The 15,046-nt window shown below is 40.8% G+C and overlaps 1 protein-coding gene across 3 annotated transcripts in view; it reads right to left on the bottom strand.

The window, feature by feature from the left end:
• The window catches only part of FAM53B (family with sequence similarity 53 member B), a 125,433-nt gene that overhangs the window by 74,006 nt on the left and 36,381 nt on the right, over window positions 1-15,046 (bottom strand). For all 3 annotated transcript variants that reach the window (XM_084634142.1, XM_084634141.1, XM_084634143.1), the window contains exon 3: window positions 12,518-12,569. In XM_084634142.1, the coding sequence (XP_084490268.1) occupies window positions 12,518-12,569 (52 nt within the window). The remainder of the gene's footprint in view (window positions 1-12,517; window positions 12,570-15,046) is intronic.

Below are 15,046 nucleotides of genomic sequence, written 5' to 3'. Positions count from 1 at the left end.
GCTGAAAAATCCAGTAGGCTGCAATGCTAAGGTATCTTTAAAGAAACGGAGCTGAAACGCCCAAACTTGGAATGGCAACGTCCCACTTTTTTCTTATATTTGTTTGCAGAGACTATGTACGTTTTTGCTTTCTTTTCATAATAAATTAAAGGCTCTATTTTTCTAAGATAAAAATAAATACATCAGCAGCAGTGGCCTATCACTCATGAGCAACCTTCTAAGCATACTGGTGTGAGGAGTGGTGACCCAGTTGTTTGGCAGGGATACAGATTTCACCTTCAAGCTTCTAGAAGGTCATACATATTAAAGATGATGAAAAACACCTTGACAATATGTCATAAATATAAAGGGAAAGGTAAACACCTTTAAAATCCCTCCTGGCCAGAGGAAAAACCCTTTCACCTGTAAAGGGTTAAGACGCTAGGATAACCTCACTGGCACCTGACCAAAATGACCAATGAGGAGACAAGATACTTTCAAAGCTGGAGGGGGGGTGAAACAAAGATTTTCTCTGTCTGTGTGTTGTTTTGCCAGGAACAGAAAAGGAATGGAGTCTTAGAACTTAGTAAGTAATCTAGTTAAATATGCGTTAGATTCTGTTCTGTTTAAATGGCTGATAAAATAAGCTGTGCTGAATGGAATGTACATTCCTGTTTTTGTGTCTTTTTGTAACTTAAGATTTTGCCTAGAGGGATTCTCTATGTTTTGAATCTGGTTACCCTGTAAGGTATTTACCATCCTGATTTTACAGAGGTGATACTTTTACTTTTTTCTTCAATTAAAATTCTTCTTTTAAGAACCTGATTGCTTTTTCATTGTTCTTAAGATCCAAGGGTTTGGGTCTGTGTTCACCTATGCAAATTGGTGAGGATTTTTATCAAGCCTTCCCCAGGAAAGGGGGTATAGGGTTTGGGAGGATTTGGGGGGGAAAGACGTTTCCAAGCGGGCTCTTTCCCTGTTATATATTTGTTAGATGCTTGGTGGTGGCAGCAATAAAGTCCAAGGGCAAAAGGTAAAATAGTTTGTACCTTGGGGAAGTTTTTATCTAAGCTGGTTAAAATAAGCTTAGGGGTTTTTCATGCAGGTCCCCACATCTGTACCCTAGAGTTCAGAGTGGGGAAGGAACCTTGACACAATATGCTTTTAAAATCAGAATAATCAGTACATCTGGATTCCCAAAGAAATGCAGTTATACATTAATGATCTTAATCCTGTAGTATTAGGAATTCCTAGGGGATTTGTGGGATCTATTCTCTCCTCCATAAAACAGCATAAATCTAAGGTCAAATTCAGCACTTAGTTATACACACCCAACTCCAATGAAATACAATGGGATTCAAGCTCAAATAACTAAAAACAGAATCTGGACTAGCAGAAGTTAAGCCCTAATGCCAAAAAGAGGACACTGTAGTTCCCTTGATAAACTACATGAAGTTAGAATTCTTTGCACACCCAAAACTCACAAAGTGGGTGAAGGAATCCCGCTCGGACCCTCAGGGACAGATTTTCAGAAGCTGGACTCCGATTCTACCTAAATAACTTTCAGGCAAAGCTAACTGAAATTCCAATTTATATCCTTTGGGTTTCTGGGTCACTTATTGTGCCTGCAAACCAGTTATTTAGATGGTCAGTAAACCTGAACTGCAGGAGTTAAAAATGGTGGCCCTCTACATAGTATTCATTTCACCCTTAGTCAATTAATATTTCAGGGACAAATTTCACTGATGGCATAAGAGTGGGCCAATAATGAATTTCACCTATAGGCTCAAGGAGCCTTAGTTAATCAGTTCACAATTACAACAATTGTCCCACTATGCTGTAATGCTATCCACTGTTAAAAGACTTCCAGTGCCTCCTTTACAGATTCAAGAGCTCCTTCCTTCCATTATATATCATGAAAGGGAAAGCTTTGTGACATATTGTGCCTAGATAAAGCAATTTGATATTTTTTCCTGCAGAGATTTCCTACTTGATATTTAAAGGTGAGCTCTACAGTGTTTTGAAACTGAAAAATACATTAAAATGAGTCAGGGCCTGATTTTTACACCTGACCACCCCTTTTGTGCCCAGAAATATAACTGTAGGTTCAATTAGTTGCAGATGCAAATGATGGCAGATGGATGTGCACCCAGTTACAAGTTTCATTGCCATTATCAGTGCCTGCATTTAGTTACATTTGCAAAACCAAGCCCACAATAATTTTCAGGCACAAAATGAGAGGCCAGATTTAGATCCCTTTAAAACTGCAGTGTTCTGCAGAGCTTCGTATCACAATTAGGGAATCTTCATGGGCAGTAGGTCAGGAGAACCTGTTAGTGTGGTTCTATTACGTGACTGCAGCAAATCTCCAGAAATCCACCGGTTACAAGAACTGACCCCTCTGACTGGGGAAATTCCTTCCCTCATGAATCCCACATATTCCTCATCCTTCCTACAAGTTTTTCCATGAAATGGCATGTCATGGCCCAATATTATAAGGGGAGTTGACAGTGACTCCTATATTTAGATTGCCTCACACCTTTCATTAAGAAGGATTCTCTTGACCTTTTCTTTCTTACACCTGCATTGTTGGCAGCAGTCTTTTGTTAGCTGGCAGAGGAAATACACTTGGCTACAGAAATGCCATTTCTTTGAAAAATTCCATGAAATTCTGTTCAGCTGTTGCTGAGATAGAATCTGTTTAAAAACTGCCATTTCCCATCTCTCTCTTGTAGGTCTCATGAAAATTTTGGTAGCCTGCCAAAATAATAACAAAACATGCATATTCTAAAGCCAGGTTTGCACCTCTTTTAAAACAGCGGACACTGTACTGGGAATGCCTGTAGCAAGAAGGTGGTGGTGAGAACCAGGATGGGCTCACCTCTTGGACCCAGCAAACAGTGACAGTGGCCCAGGCCCCTTTTCCCAACGCCCAATGGAGGCCCCGCATGGGCTGGAGCTCCACCACCTCTCAACCAGAGGGAAAAAAAGAGACAGAGAGCCCTGCTCTGGACTTTGCTCCTCTCAATAACCCCTTAAAGCCAGCAAATGGAAGCAGCAGTCCATCTCCTCCTTCACTGGGCAGGAACTCCCTCAACTCCCAGGAAGGTCAGGGAGGGGGAGAGAGATTTTTTTAAAAACATCTAAAATATGAAATTGCATTATCACAGTAGCCAAATTTAAGCTGGCCATTTTAAAAGGGTTTAGTCCACATTAAAAGACTAACTAGGGTCCGACAAAATTTCATATGAAGTAACTGACCTGATTCTGAGTTACTGTAGTACACACACTCACAAAGTAAAAAGCACAGGAAACTTTGCCATTTTTTTCCACCTCTACAGCTTCAAAATGGCCACATTTGCTTTTTAAATTAGTGTAACTAAAAATGTGTTCCCCAGATGACACAGTGTAAATTTTAACAACCAAGTTATTAACCACAGAAAATAAGGGTGTACAACTTTAACTATAGCAAGACAAATGTTCTGCTATAATATTTTTACAGTTCCTTTTTATACATAATGGATGATCCTTCTGCTCATGTTTCCTTTATGTTCTTTTCCTGTGAAATAATTTACATTAATCAATAATTTATTACAGCAACTCGTAAAGTAATTATGGGTTTCAATCAATTTTTTTTAAATTGGCGTATGAATTCTGTTTGGATCCCAATTTAACAACACATATTTACAAACACTTCTTTTTGTGCATGTCTTGTTTGTGATAAGTTTGTATTTAATTCACTTTCTCACATATTCTTTTACTTAAATTTTAGTCTTTTCTGCATTCTATGCACAGCGGAAAAGACAGTCTGTATTTTCCATTGTCCCCTGTTTATGTGCAAGCGATGGCTTCTAAATGTGGAACAAATTTAATGGTTGTAATTAGTTGATGGCAATGACATAGAACCACACCAGTACTCCTGCTTTCCTGTTTCACAAACAAGATTAAAATATGATGCATGCAGCTATGCTTCAGTGGGAAATGAAAATGATAGTCCCAAAATCTCTCGCTTCAGAACAAACACGACAAACCAAGTCTGTGGTCTGCACACCATTCGTGCCAACTGTATTTAAGAGGGAAAGTCCCTACTTTTTCAGCAAAAAATTATTTCATTCTTTAATATGTCCCTCTATACAGCTCTCCCAATCTTGGTGGAGTTAAATGTCTCCCTATTTTTCTACCAAGCTGTGCTTTTTTCTAGTTTTCAGATGCTGGTAGATACACTGCACACATGCATACTCTCACATACAACTACACGTCCAAGCAAACTTGAACAAAGCTCTCATGGTTAGGCTGGCTTGAAAAGCAAAGCCTAGGCTATGCATATAGAGTTGGAGCTGCTTTCTGAGCAATATTTCCTGTTACAAGTACACAGCAATTAGTCATTTAGATGGAACCTTCCACAGACAAGCTGTTTTCAAAGGAAATTGCAGTTCAGAAATAGGAGGTGTGGATTAGAAGGGAAAATGATGCCTTATTGTGGGAAACAGAGCTGCAAAACAGTCTTGTTCCAATAAAAAGGCAACATTTCCAAATTAGCAGTCTAAAAGGGCATGACTGTAGCCCTTGCCACAAGGATTGTCCTCGCCCTTGCCAACTCGTATAAGGTTAATATGATGATGATGTCTGAAGTTATATGCTCAGGTTTTGGTTTGGTTTATTTTTTTTATTTCATTATCAGTTTTTCTTCTGACTTCTTGGTTTTCCTCCTTGTAGCGCTCAGAACCTTTTTCATGTAGCCATGTTACTAACACTAGCTGCAGTGATGCAACCATTACTGGGCATGCTTGCTTCTTAAAGTAATCCCACTGACATCAGTTCTATTCACTTTGAGTAAAATCCTGCCCACAGAATTTAAAGAAACTTTGCTACAGTCCCACTTCCAGTGTCAGAAGCAGAATGCACAAAATTCAGAATTTTCTTCACCACCATATTTTATTGTGGACTCTTTCCTGACAAAGTACTAAACTGGAATGAATTCTGGGTAAATTCTCCAGGAACAGGGCAGGCTGCTTTTTTAAAGTGCGTTTTATAAAGAATTAATATATGATTCAACAATCCTTTTTGAACATGATGAACCAAAACGACGAGTTTCATAAACTTACCAAAAATAAGCACGTTATTTTTACTGGGGTGTTGTACTCTTGCATCTCCCATTGTCATTTTGGTTCCTCATGCAAAATCCTTCTCCTTTTGGTAACAGCAGAACGCAACCATCACATATAAACTTTCTTGAGAAACTATGAGACTGATTTTCTGCTGAGCAAAGAGTTCTTTAGTTATAAAATGTTACTTAGTTATTATTTTTGTCTGCCTATTTCTGTTTGTCTGTCCTGTCTCTTTAGAGCTTAAGCCCTTTGTACGATGTCTTTACTGTGTATATACAGTGCCTCGCACAATGAGGTCCTGATATGGACCTTGGAGCTACCATAATCAAAATAAAAGGCTGACTGGATTTGGCTAATGCTCTGATGCATAGCCTGAAATGTTAGCTTTAGTAAAGTATCTATCTAGTTTCTTATTCAGCCATCCCTCACAATGGTATCTGATGTTGGACATTCAGATACTGGGTGTTCCTTCAATATCTGGTTGGGAAGAATTACTTGATGATGTTACTATATTGTTAAACTCTTTAAAAAATTTTACCATCCCAACCCCCTCAGATACAGAAAATCTGTATCAAGAGGCAATAACCAAACTTTCTAATAAAATGGCTTCTATCTCTGGCACAGCTACCATTACATTTCCATGCCTTTTGACTACAGGCATGTAATGCCAGCTGTGTGGGAGGGAAATGGAAAAATTCTGTTTCATAATAGGAAATGTCTTGTATTCCCTGATGTTTCAAGGACCACTCAAGCCAGGTGCAAGAAATTGTTCTTTCTCAGGGCTGAATTTATAGGTGTAGGGTTTTCAACTTTGGTCCTCTTTCCAGCAAAGCAAAGCTATAAAGATCAGAATCAATCTTTTTAGTATTATTATTACACTGGGAGAGCATTTCTTGTTTATGTCAAAATAAAAAACAAGATAATTCTTTAGGTCATTTGGAAAATGGTTCTGATGTTAGATTTTCTGACTTATCAAATCTTTAATGGCTCTTTATATAGCTTAATGTTTCTTATAGATTCTCATAATGTTTAGTGCTTTATAAATATCTAAATTATATAGAAGATTTACAAGCTCTAGTTCATTCTCTTCCCCCCTCTTCCCTTAGGGTAGTTTTCAGTATCTTTTCCTCCTTCACAAAACATTTGTATGATGTATTGATATGACAATTGCAAAGCTTTTGTGCGAGTTTTCATATTGATTCATTTGTTATAATCATCTAAAATAATTTATTTCCAAAAGGAAGAGGGTCCCTAAATGAATGATAAGATCTTCCAGTGGTGTAGCACTTTCAGTCTGTAGAATCTTAAAGGGTTTTGCAAACTATATATATATATATATATATATATATATATATATATATATATATATATATATATATATATCTTGTGACGGGGCAAGGCCAGATGGCTATAGAAAAGTAGTGGGAGATAGATATATTAGCTCCAGGTTAAACAAATCCCTGGTACCAGGATAAGCGAAATGGAAGCTGCTCCAGGTCAATTAAGACACCTGGGGCCAACTAAGAACTTTCCAGGAGGCAAGGAGAATGCTAGGTTGATTGGGACACCTGAAGCCAATCAGGGGCTGGCTGAAACTAGTTAAAAGCCTCCCAGCCAGTCAGGGGGCTGTGCATGTCAGGAGCTGTGGGAGGAAGTTGTGCTGTTGGAGAGACTGAGCAGTACACACCATATCAGGCACAAGGAAGGAGGCCGTGAGGTAAGGGTGAAGTGGAGCTTGAGGAAGTGAGGGCTGCTGTGGGGGAAGTAGCCCAGGGAATTGTACATGTCATGTTTCTAAAAGGTCAGCTACCATAGCTGATACTATTAGGATCCCTGGGCTGGAGCCTGGAGTAAAGGGTGGGCCTGGGCTCCCCCCCCACCCGCCCCCAACATTTGCCCCCTGATTAATCACTGAGACTGGGAGACAACAGAGACTGTGCAAGGAAGGATAACTTCTCCTCACCTCCCTTGCTGGCTTATGATGAAAATGGCTCAGTAGACTGTGACCCTTGTCTCTAGAGAAAGAAGGGTTACGTGGAAGGTCACAGTGAGCTTCTGAGGCTAGCGAAATCTGCCAGGATACGCGGGACTCACGGAGGCAAGGACAGAGCTTTGTCACATATATATTTATCACATTTATATATTTGTCACATTTATATATATTATACCACTCCATCCACCAGTGAACTACAGTCAACCTTCTGAGATGTATCATGGCAGCTGTTTAACACTGCTCAGCAACACTAGCCATCAGTTAGGGCAAGGAAGTGAAGCAGAATACCATATCCTGTTGAAACTGCTGGTCAGTTTACACAGGCCAAATGTAATTACCCAAATCAGAATTTCACTAGGACTAACAGGTTTCAGAGTAACAGCCGTGTTAGTCTGTATTCGCAAAAAGAAAAGGAGGACTTGTGGCACCTTAGAGACTAACCAATTTATTTGAGCATGAGCTTTCGTGAGCTACAGCTCACTTCATCGGATGCATACCGTGGAAACTGCAGCAGACTTTATATACACACAAAGAATATGAAACAATACCTCCTCCCACCCCACTGTCCTGCTGGTAATGGGTATCACCAGCAGGAGAGTAAATTTGTGTGGAGGGTGAGAAAACCTGGATTTGTGCTGGAAATGGCCCAACTTGATGATCACTTTAGATAAGCTATTACCAGCAAGACAGTGGGGTGGGAGGAGGTATTGTTTCATATTCTCTGTGTGTATATAAAGTCTGCTGCAGTTTCCACAGTATGCATCCGATGAAGTGAGCTGTAGCTCACGAAAGCTCATGCTCAAATAAATTGGTTAGTCTCTAAGGTGCCACAAGTACTCCTTTTCTTTTTACTAGGACTAACAGCAGCCTTACTTGTGAAAAGCACTATGGTGTATTTAATGGCCATAAACTGTTCCAGTTATAGCATGGTCTCTAACCTCCTACTGATGAGAAATATTTCTGATAAAGTGATGTTGAGAAATCTTAGTCCCTTTATGTTTGGATTAAGACACTGGTATGTAATATGGGAATGGGAATGCTATTCTTTTTTTAGTCTCCATCTGGCAGCTGACGTAGTTGTGTCCATTATGTTTTTATTAAGTTTATTCACAGCCTTTAATGCCACTATGCCTGAAGTTAGGTTGGGCTTCATTCTTTCCTCTTGAGAATAGTAATAAGTGTTTTACTCTCCATCCTCACATGCAGCATCCTGCAAGATTCTGACTTGTCACCCAGCGTGTTTAGTGTGTATGTACAAATGCCAAGGGAGACCGTGAGATGCTTTTGCTTGCAATGCCATCAGGAGAAACATGACACTCCACTCTACATCTCATTTTCAGTAACCCTGAATTCTGTGGCTTCCATGTTCTCCCAGGACCTGTCAGAAGTAGAGATGTGGATGAGAGTAAAACGACTTTGGCTCAATCAGAATAAGGTGGAGGTGATGCTGGTGGAGAGGGGCAAACATCTGGAGGAATGGGCAAGAACCTGAGATTGCCTTCTGTTGGAGGCTCATGTCCAAGCTTTGCATCTTAGTAATAGTCTAAGAGTCATAACGAGGCCAGACGGGCTTCTGGATTATCAGGTGTAACCTGTGGCACAACATACTTTTTTTTTTCGGTTGTCCAGACAGCTGTGACGCTCTGATCCAGATGTTATTACAGTGATCATAGAATATCAGGGTTGGAAGGGACCCCAGAAGGTCATCTAGTCCAACCCCCTGCTCGAAGCAGGACCAATTCCCAGTTAAATCATCCCAGCCAGGGCTTTGTCAAGCCTGACCTTAAAAACCTCTAAGGAAGGAGATTCTACCACCTCCCTAGGTAACGCATTCCAGTGTTTCACCACCCTCTTAGTGAAAAAGTTTTTCCTAATATCCAATCTAAACCTCCCCCACTGCAACTTGAGACCATTACTCCTCGTTCTGTCATCTGCTACCATTGAGAACAGTCTAGAGCCATCCTCTTTGGAACCCCCTTTCAGGTAGTTGAAAGCAGCTATCAAATCCTCCCTCATTCTTCTCTTCTGCAGGCTAAACAATCCCAGCTCCCTCAGCCTCTCCTCATAAGTCATGTGTTCCAGACCCCTAATCATTTTTGTTGCCCTTTGCTGGACTCTCTCCAATTTATCCACATCCTTCTTGTAGTGTGGGGCCCAAAACTGAACACAGTACTCCAGATGAGGCCTCACCAATGTCGAATAGAGGGGAACAATCACGTCCCTCGATCTGCTCGCTATGCCCCTACTTATACATCCCAAAATGCCATTGGCCTTCTTGGCAACAAGGGCACACTGCTGACTCATATCCAGCTTCTCGTCCACTGTCACCCCAGGTCCTTTTCCGCAGAACTGCTGCCTAGCTATTCGGTCCCTAGTCTGTAGCTGTGCATTGGGTTCTTCCGTCCTAAGTGCAGGACTCTGCACTTATCCTTATTGAACCTCATCAGATTTCTTTTGGCTCAATCCTCCAATTTGTCTAGGTCCTTCTGTATACTATCCCTCCCCTCCAGCGTATCTACCACTCGTCCCAGTTGATCCCCACCTCTGTCACCGTGAAACGAAATGACTGAAATCCACTCTCCTCCAGGCTATTGTTGAAATGCAACTGGAATGTTCAGCTGGTGTGTAGCTCACCCCTTGCCTGGAAGAGCCCCAAATGCCCCATACTCTGCACTGGCTATGTGCTCCCAAGTGCAATTCAAGGTGTTGGTCACAGTCTCAGACCCAGATCTCTGATACATAGCCTCTTATGTCTTGCCTTGGTCCGGTGGTTACAATCTTGCTATTCCTTCTTGGAGACATACTCTCCAAAAAAGGTGCAAAGTATTCTCTGCGGAGAGCCCATGCTTCTGGACCTCACTCTTTCTGGCAGCCTGGCACAGTCTAGGTTTGACAAGCTTCAGCAAGCAGTGCATGACTTAATTGTTTTACCACACTTTTACTTAGCCAATGGGATCCCTACTACAGCAGGATACAAAGAGTTTTACTTTGTCCCATCTTTAAGACAATAACTTTCATATCACACTGTCACCAAAATGGGGTATTGGTTCAATATTTATTCAGACCAGAAACCCACTTACTGAATCACTTAGAGCATTCTGGGTTTTTCTTTCATGGCTTCCATCCAAAAACTGACTTGCTGATCTTGAGTTCTGAAGAAATTGCAGCCAAAGGTATAGACAATTGAAAAAGAAGGGATATGCCCTTTTCCACCACTTGGCACCACTTCATTCCTTGACACTTTTCAGTTCCCTGTAGTCAACCTCATGGCCTCTTACTTGAAGCCAAGAGGTTGGCATGGATTTCCTTCTGAAAATGTAATGCCAGTTTGCTCCACAGACTGCCCAGCAATATCTCCCTCTCCATTCACTGCTTCCAGTGGAATCCAAAAGGATCATTTTTTAAGACACCCTGAATGAAAGGACAAGAAATCCAGCCAAGTTCTCTCCAATCCCCAGAGATCTTACATGGGACTGTAATTCTTGGCCTCCTGCTGGCCCTACTGCCAATCCAAACTTCAATGTATTTATTTCTCTCTCTGCTTTTCACAAGCGGGAACCTAGCCAGCTGATCTGAAATAGTCAACCAATTTCAAATTCAATGCCACTATAATCACTGAACGGACTTAAAACATTGAACAAGTTTCAACACTGAATTGGTTTGTGATCTTGGCACAAGTTTGAAGACATCAAGAAATGCATTGGGAAAGATGCCTAAAAACAAAATAATGCCTTCACATGCCAATGAGACTCACTCTTCTTGACTGGGCATGACAAAGACAATTACATGGTGAGCTGTGGTCAAGGAGGTAAGATTAGGTTCCCTTGGAAACAGGATAATTTGGCACACAAGGAAGACCAGCACAGTGTAGCTCAGATCCTAACGGCTTTGTAGAAAGCTATTAACAAGCTGTTTTTCAATTAGGCTTAGACCCTTCATATTTGTTGACAGTTCTGTAAATGCCTTATCACAAGGCTAACCCAACTGATTGAGTACTCTTTGTTCCTTATTTATTCTTGACAGGCTGAATAAAGGGAACTGACTGTTTCTGTCATGTCTTGACTTTGAATCTTGTGACTTTCATTTGGAAAATCAAAATATTTAATCTTCCCCCCACCCCCTTCAGAAGACTCTAGTTATCTGGAGGCTTGGGAAATGTCTCCCCTTAATGCATGTACTCAGCTCCCATTAACACTAATGAGAATTACATCTGTTAATGGCGGGGGCAGCCTCTCTGTTTGTAAAGCCCTGGCTTTCATATCAAGTAGTTTGACTCAATCACCACCTAAAATTTTAATTGGGTTTGGAGATCTTAGCCCAGTGCCTAGCAAGTCACTCTCCACATTACAAAGCCCACTGAGCATAATACAGTGCCACATCTTTCAGTCTGATTGGTCCCTCAGGATCGTCAGTCCATGCACCAAACTCCCATGGAAGTCAATGGCAGTTCTGCATAAAAAGTGATGCACTCTGGTGCAAAATACATTAGAAGTCATACACTACAATCCATGCTCTTGGTAAAGACAAAGGACCAAATAAGCAACTGTCCTTACTAACAGAGGCTTGTCTAAAAACTTTTGGCTCGGAGGTATTCTTTTTTACTGATAATATTGTTTGTTTGTTTATTTGTATTGTGGTAGCACCTAAGAGCCCCAGTCATTGACCCATGACTCCCTGGTGTTAGGTAATGTACAAACACAGAATAAAAAGACTGTCCCTTCTCCAAAAGGCTTGCAATCTATGTACTGTATGAACACTCTAAAAATAAGCAAAAGCATCAAAGTATTTAGAAAAACAAGGTAAATAACTTATTTATCAGCTGCCAATGGAGCCAGAAAGCTACCCTGGAATAAGTGGTGGGTAGTGCATGACAGCAGACACTAATTTATTTCCTACCTGTGAACTCCTTCGACCAGGCTTACAGACACCATTGGACGTGCCATTTAGACACAGGGGCTGTGGCGCTTGGCCATTTTTTAGAGTCACAAAAGGCTTTGCACTGAATTGCTGGCAACTGTTCCAGTTAAATGCATGTGGCAATAATCAGAAAGGCTGGATGATTAAGTAGATTCTACTGCTTGGGATGATGCTAAGCTTACATATAGCTGAAGATACAGGTTGTCCAACTGGAAATGAACACACTGCTCCCCACCAGAGTGCCAGGAGGTGTAGCATACAGGAGATAAACAAATAGCTATGTGGCTTCCAAAGTAAAGGGCCCTGAGGCCTTTCTGAGTTCAGATATTGTATTTAGAGAAAAGGAGCAACACAGCTTGTGATTTGTAGGAAACAATTCTAGGATATATTCTTACTAAGATCCCCCTTCTCCCCCCCCCAAAAAAATGCTTTCCCTTTACACCATGCAGTTATGAAAGGTCACTGATTAAATGACTGGAGCAGAGATGCAGTAAATATTGAAGAAATTTCTGTTACTTACCCATAATTCCACAAGAGAAGAGAGTAGGTCCTTGACTCATCTTTGGAATGTGCTGAAAACAACCAGAAAAGCTATTCACTTCTCGCAGGCTTGACTAATTCATTCGAAGTTATTCTGAACTTTAGGGCCCAATTCCGCCATCCTTATTCTTGCTGAGTTAGTAATCAGTAGGACTAGTTAACATGAGCAAAAGTGGCAGTCCATAGGGACTTGCCCAAAGAACTCAGTGGCTGTGCTGGGGACAGAACTGAAATTCCCTAAGACCCTGTCTTGTGCATTAACCAGCCAACCATCCTCCCTCCATATTTCCTTCAGTTAATCAAACTGTTAAAAACTGCAAAGTGGCAGCACTAGGATCCAGTCACGCAAGCCGTGAGTGTGAGTATTCCACTGAAGTCAGGGACTACTCATTGCTTGACCCAGGACCCTAAACTACTGGGGAAACTAAACAAAGAGGGGGAGTTCATCAATAATTCTGTGTTGGGACAAGCAAGAGACCAGTGGACTTAGTGGGATTTTGAATTTCTTAGAGGCTCACTACATTTTCCCATTTAGAAACTGAAAGACCATTTTTAACAAAGGTGGGCTCCCACACTACAGCTCTTCTGCAAATGATTCTCACAGCACTTAGACTGTTCTTCTTATTTACACTGAAAATGAAAGAATCAATGTTTTACAGGTACAAACCAATTCCAGTGACTTGTGATGTTTTCTATTTAAACACCCTTTCCAACAATTTTTCCCTTGACAGCACAATCATCTTAAGCCTTCTCCTAAAAGCTGCCATGACCAAACTGCAGCTTTAAACACAATAAGTCACTACAGGTGCAGAATATGTTACCAATGCCTATCATGGTCACCATTCTTCTGCTGTCCCAAAACGTCCCTATTCTACTTCTGACATTTCTCCCCCTGCACCTGCATCCTACTTTACTTAAGTAATGATAATTTTATTCAAGTACCAGCACCAAAATAAATTCCAGGGTGATCCATTCTGCCACATTTGCATTTTATCTGGGTTTAGGCAATTGCATATGCACCTTGTTCTCTCCCAATTCATATTTTAAATGTTGGCCACTTACATAACAATACTCCAATTACTTCTGACAATCCATTATAAAAATTATCTAATGAAAATGATCCTAATAAATATGCACACCACATACCTTACAATCTAATACAAGATGTTAAGGAGGCAGAAAATGCCAATTGTGCAGATGTGAAAAAGTCATTTAAGTTGTACGTAAAAGTTTGGCCACCTTTTTGAAGCATGCTGTCACTTCCCAGGTAAAATAGAAAATAGATTTATATTCATTGGGACCTAATTTAGTTACAGAAGGTATGAAGTAACCAGAGAACTAGAGAACAAAGATGACAAATAGCTGTATCAAAAGTAAGGCCGAACAAGAGCAAATTTGAACAGAGAACAAACGCTAGAAAACCAGGTTTTCACAGCATACATCTGCCTAGCCAATATCAAAGAAGAGCAAGTACTGTTCGGAGACAAAAGTTAAGGTCTAAAAATGAGGAAGAAAGAAACATTTTGAAATGACATATGTTCCTATATTAAGTGCGATTGCCATTTCATAAGATTTGAGTTTTACATCAAAACTGGGAAGTAAAACAGTGAACTAATTCACTGGGGGCGGGGGTTGGGAGGTTTTTTCCGGTCTTTTGTTTTTTATATGTGGTTTTAGATTTGGTTTTAGATTTTATTCAATTTTCACTGTTTGGTTTCTACTCTTTGGGCTGGATCCAAAGCCCACTGAAGTCATTACAAAGACTCCCACTGTATTCAGTGGACTTTGGATCAGGCCCCTGTGTGAACATCTGCACCAATGTAACATCCCAGAAAAATAGAAATTTACATCCAGACCCATTTTTATTATTGTATTTACACAGCACCAAAAGTGCTAACAAGCAATTAATAACCAAGGGCCCTGCAGCGAGGTAATTACATTCTAACGAGTCTGCAGTATATCAAAAGCTAACAATTTTGCCCCCAGCAAAGGAAATGGAAGGGCTGCTTTTGTTGTTTTACAGTGGACTGGTTCCATGTGGCTCCATAATGCACAGAATAATTTATACTCATCCCAAACCAGTGAGTCTCCCACAGCCACCAAATCTCATTAGAAGCTTGTACATGACACTTCGTCACTTCCCTTTGCCCACCCACTTAATCCAATAACTTTCAAGTGAACTTTAGCCAATGGTTTGCAGAAGGCCTGCTTGGGGGAATCTTTCAGACCAGTTAAATTTCATCATGTTTTTCATATTTTTTCCTTTATTGGCTAATGACCAAAATAATGTATGTTCAGACAAGGGCTTTGCTCCCTCATAGAACATATTCACCTCCTCTTTGGGAGACATTTGAGTTGTATGCCTTCTAGATTGCTCTCAGAGGGGGACCCTGTGCCCACAGAAGGGTGAAGTTCAGCCTCTGCAACATGCTTCCTCCAACCCTACAGAAGCTCCTCCACCTTCCACAGGGACATCAGCTGTGCTACAGGCAGCTGCCCGTTGCTTTCT

The sequence above is a fragment of the Lepidochelys olivacea genome (assembly GCF_965140295.1).
Source record: "Lepidochelys olivacea isolate rLepOli2 genome assembly, chromosome: 7".
Classification (NCBI taxonomy): domain Eukaryota; kingdom Metazoa; phylum Chordata; order Testudines; family Cheloniidae; genus Lepidochelys; species Lepidochelys olivacea.
Note: the sequence above shows the minus strand (reverse complement) of the source record. Positions and strands in the feature narration are given on the sequence as shown.